Source organism: Miscanthus floridulus, chromosome 16 (genome assembly GCF_019320115.1).
Source record: "Miscanthus floridulus cultivar M001 chromosome 16, ASM1932011v1, whole genome shotgun sequence".
In the NCBI taxonomy this organism is placed as follows: Eukaryota; Viridiplantae; Streptophyta; class Magnoliopsida; order Poales; family Poaceae; genus Miscanthus; species Miscanthus floridulus.
In genome coordinates, this window is record NC_089595.1 from 19908327 (window position 1) to 19913521 (window position 5195).

At 45.4% G+C, this 5195-nt stretch overlaps 1 protein-coding gene across 1 annotated transcript; it reads left to right on the forward strand.

The window, feature by feature from the left end:
- Positions 1-3063: 3063 nt before the first annotated feature.
- On the forward strand, positions 3064-3957 carry LOC136514105 (uncharacterized). Its single transcript, XM_066508085.1, has one exon. It carries the CDS (start codon positions 3230-3232, stop codon positions 3698-3700), a length of 471 nt encoding a protein of 156 aa, XP_066364182.1. The 5' UTR covers positions 3064-3229; the 3' UTR covers positions 3701-3957.
- Positions 3958-5195: the final 1238 nt, after the last annotated feature.

A 5195-nucleotide genomic window follows, 5' to 3' on the forward strand; every position in this document is an offset into this window, starting at 1 on the left:
ACACATAGGATTTCAGCTGTTTTTTTTTTTCTGCACTGCACGCCGGGTTGACTGGACAAGTCCGGAGCTATGACCCGGGGTAAGCGGCAAAATTTTTGGCAAAACGACACTGTAGTATTTTCGTTGTTATTTGGTAATTAGTGTCCAATCATAGTCTAATTAGGCTTAAAAGATTCGTCTCGTGGATTTCGTCTAAACTGTGTAATTAGTTTTATTTTTTATTTACATTTAATGCTTCATGCATGCATCAAAGATTCGATGTGACGGAGAATCTTGAAAAATTTGACGTTTCGGAGGGAACTAAACAGACACTAACTTGCCGGAGAAGCCGCGAGCGTGACGTCACGGACGCAAAGACATGTTTCTCTCCCTACTACTCCCTAGGCTTAGGCTAGGTCAAGAGAGGACAGCGAGGAGATGCGTGATAAAAAAAGTACGAGGGCCTCGTTTAGATCGTAAGTTTTTTCACTCTTTCTTCGTCACATCAAATTTTTAAACATATGCATGGAATATTAAATGTAGATAAAAAAAATAATTAATTACATAATTTAAATGTAAATTACGAGACGAATCTTTTGAGTCTAGTTAGACCATGATTGAACAATAATTGTCAAATACAAACAAAAGCGCTACAGTGCCGAATACTGATTCCTAACCCCAGACTATACCAGACACAGGTTTGCTAAACATTAGCGGCATGTTTTGGAGATCCAAAACATGTGGATTCTGGGTCGTTGGATGCAGGATGGACGGACAGGGGAGCAGGATGGGCGGACATGCAGATTCGCTAAACGATTGGCCGTCCGCGCGTCTGTTGGCGCCAGGGGAGCGGAGACATACCGGTGGCGGTCTCCCCCGCCGCGCTGCTCGCCGCCTGCCTGGCTGCCTGCGCTCTCCGGCGTCGCTCCACCTCACCGCTGTCCGCCCCCTGTCCTTCCGCTGGCTCAAGCTGTTGCTGCGCCTCAAGTCGTTCGCCCTCGTTAACTCCGCCGCCAGCGTTGACTCCGCGGGCTCGAGCTCGGATGACGCCGGCGGCGAGGCCGAGGCCGCAGGGGCATTGCCGCTCGAGAAGCTGTCGCATTGCAGCATCCACTCCGGCGACCGCGGGCTTGGATGGCTGTGGCGGCCGTGTGGGAGCCTTGAGTGGCTGCAGCTGCGCTGATCCTGCGACGGCACCGGGGACGCATGCCTTGCCAGGATTTTGTTTTTTTTTCTTGAAATCTTTGAAGAATTTATGAATAATTTGACATATATTTTTCTGTTATCTGGAATTCATAGAAATTATTTATATTTTTTTTAAAAAAATTGACATATATTTTTGTTATTTTCAAATTACATCACTCCGTCCAATAAATTATACTGAAGAAATCGTTGTAAGTATAGTAATAAAGCGGTGTAAATATAGCTATAAGACAGTGTAAGTGCATACGAAAAATCTAGTTGTTGGGAGGGGCTAAAACAACCACTTATTGGCTGGACAGATTAAAAAGTATACTACGTTTTTTAGGGGAGATAGAGTATACTCCCAGTGTCCCTAAATGTTTATCGTCATGATTTGCGTGCCGATATTTTTGACTTGATATAAAGGTTATATTCATACGACTTTATGTGCTTTTTTTTATATGCATGAGAAAGAGGGACCAAATAATAGGTGGACCCCACTGCCATGTCGGCAAGAACACCCAAGAAACCACTTTGGGTGTGTGTGTTGGTTGGGGGTGGGTGTGGGAGCGAGGTTTATTTCGTCAGATTTTGGGATATTTTGCCTCGTTTTAAGTTATCGTGTATATGTTGTACAATAGTGTAGTTCGATGAGGTCTTTTAAATTCAGCGGCTACTTCAGGGGTTTGAATCGGACTGTACTCTTCGATAAATGCAAAGCACCACATGTTTTCTTTCCTTTTGTTTTACAGGTATCGCTTGCGCGTTATGGAATGTTAGCAATAAAATAACAATTGAGAAATACCTGCCTAACAAACCTTCTGAAATTCTGTTTCTTGGCATTTCATTTATGCAGAAGTGGATCCCGTTGCTCGAGGGTGAAGAGCAGGAGAAGATGAGGAAGACAGTGGATGACATGCTCACTTGGCATATGAACTTCAGTCCCAGTGCCTTACTGCTCTCAGATGTGGGAGAAATTTAAACTTGCTGTAACTGTAATAGGATAGGTTCCTTTAAGTTTCAGTACTGATCTTTACCTTAAGCTGCTATCCCCAGTTGGTTTGGTGTGTAAGACAATTTGCTTTCAATATAAGCAGTGTTTACCTTCTTATTAAAAAAACAAAAAAAGTAGAAGTCATGTAAAAGAATTTGTACCTCGTGGATCATAACATTGCAGATCTTCATATACAGTTCTACACAAGCGCTGCCTGGCGTTGGTTCTTCGGAGAAAGAGTATTATAGTTTCAGATAACAAAAACACACCTGTTGAAAGCTAGCATCAGCCATCAGCTACCAAGATGAATCAAGATCGAAGCTGCCCTCACCCACGATGAGCGCACGGCGGTAGAAGCCATTGGTGGCTCTGCAGAAGCTTCTCAGTCCGACAGCTCCTGATGCTCCGCGTGGACGCCGACGACACCTTGCTCTTTGTGGCCCCACACCCTCACAGCCTGAGGAGGGTGGGGTGGTTGAAGCGGCTGCGACGTGAGTATCACCCAACGCCAACGCGTCGCGAGTTGCAGGTGGGGGTCAGCGTCAGCCACTCAGCCGGTCAGGTGTGGGGCTAAAACACCAATCACGACGCGCTGGTGCAGTGGTGTTGCTGCCTGGTGGACGGTGTGAGCTGCTGATATTTAGGCGCTGTTTAGTTCCAAGCCAAAAACCAAAAAATTTCAAGATTCTCTATTACATCAAATCTTACGGCACATGCATAGAGTACTAAATGTAGATAAAAAAAAAACTAATTACACAGTTAGCCGAGAAATCGTGAGACGAATCTTTTAAGCCTAAATAGTCCATAATTAGATAATTTTTGCCAAATAAAAACGAAAGTGCTACAGTAGCCAAAAGCTAAAAATTTTCGGAACTAAACGGGGCTTACTGCTGGCTGGGTGGATAGTACTGTTGTAGCTTGTAATCTACGATCGTTTACGGTGTGTGCACACGCCCACATGCTTGCTGTTACGATTTATTGCCGCCGCCGCGAGGTCGCTCAGAGCTCAGCACAGCAGGGCTCACACTTACAGAGTCACAGCTCAGTAGCTAAAAATATCTTTCTTATCCATCCATGGAGACGACGCCTGCGCTCACCATCCGCTCCACCTTCCACTCCCTGCAGTGTCCAGCTGCTGCTGGTGCTCCCGCGCATGGCCAGCGGCGGAGGGGAGGAGCGGCGGCCTTGCCGCGCTGCCGGCGGCAGCCGTGCGCCGGCAGGATCCGGGCTCTGCCGTCGGCGGAGGTCATCAGCGAGATCCTGAGCCCGAAGCTGGTGCCCGGCTCGCCCTCCGACACCGGCAACGTCTCCTCGCTCGTCCCGGTCAGTGCTCTGATGCTGCTCTTCTACTTCGTGTCCAACTGGGTGGTGTCCGAGCTGCTCATGAAGCGCCTCAACGTGCCCAAGCCCGAGGACCAAGCTGCTGCTGCAGCAGCAGCAGCCATGGCATCCAGCCCAGCGGACGGCGGCGACGCCTGGCCCCGTAAAATCCGCCTCAAGGTCAAGAAGAAGAAGAACGGAAAAGCAACCATCGTGAAGGTCTAGTTAGGTAGCAGGAGAGTACACGCATGGAGCCAGGCGTCTTTAAACACAAAGAACTTACGTGTATTACCGATGTCATATACCAATCAAAGAGTCTCCATCAGAGCATTGAAGAAGAAATACTCTAGTAATTATTATCAGGTGATATGCACGTTATTGTGCCTGAACTTGTCTTCTGATCGAATAAAAGCTACAGTGTTTATTTACACTACACTACGTCCATGGATGATGGATGTTACTGCAACACGTACGGCCTTGGTTGATACCCATGTATCTCCTTTAATTTAGGTGTGTTAAAGTGGTTTGGCGTGAAATTTACACGCATGGATTGAGCGAGATACATGGACATCAAAACAAGACATACAGTGCGTAGTTGGTATCATACAACTCCCATGTGTGTCTCGGAGAGAACCGGTACTAAAAATAACAATAGTTACCGTTAATGACGGAGATCAAAGGGAGTGCTGATAGTAAACACCGATATATTAAGCTACAGCGCAACGCTGCAAGTGCAAAAAATAAAGCATGGGTTGCTGCGCTAGACAAGATAGAAAAGGCTATCGTACTTTTGATGTTAATCTAAAATGCTCAAAGAACATTTAGAACAATCTTCTAATAGAGAATTTGGAAGTGCAATATATGTCAGTTCATTTATTGTGGGCCTAATCTATCGTTCGGTTTCTTATTCCTTACACTAACTGAAGCCCCGTGCGTGGCTATGGGCAACAAAAAATCAAACTCCTGACATAACAATCTAGGTGCAATACAACTTTAGTAGAAACGAAATTTCCTTCACTCAGATTCATCAATAAACTGAATGGTTATGTGTTACCATTCATTGACATTGCATTAAAAGATCATTCTTATATTCAAACCATCTTTGAATTCACACTAGTACAGAAATGTTAATGGAGGCGGGCGAAAATGTTTAATGGAGGTGGGCATTGCAACTGCCTCCAAAGGTCACGGTTAATCGTGCTTTTACGGAGGCGGTTGCCCTACCCGCCACGGTTAAACGTTTAATGGAGGCGGGCGCCTTAAAGCAACCGCCTCCGTTAATGGTGCTTAACGGAGGCGGTTGCCCTAACATGCCCGCCTCTGTTAAACGTTTAACCGAGGCACTCGCTGTAACACAACCGCCACCGATATATATTTAATGGTGGCGGTCTGTTGTTACTTGCCCGCCTCCGTTAATATTTTCCCATTTAAAAAAAAAGCCTTGGCAATTTGATTTGAAATTGAATTTGAATTCTATTTTTACAAATCAAACACATATAAAACCAGAATGAAGACATATATAAACACATATTACGCATATCGAGCACAAACATATAACACATTCATTGGTGTCCTCCATCGTCAACCACCATCATTCAAAGTTATTACACACATGCATGATGTCAAATGTTTACATGTGAAACTAAGATCACCCCGCTATCACCTTTTCTGGCAAAAGAGGTCCGACAACAAGTAATCCTTGATTTCTAACTTGGCGCTC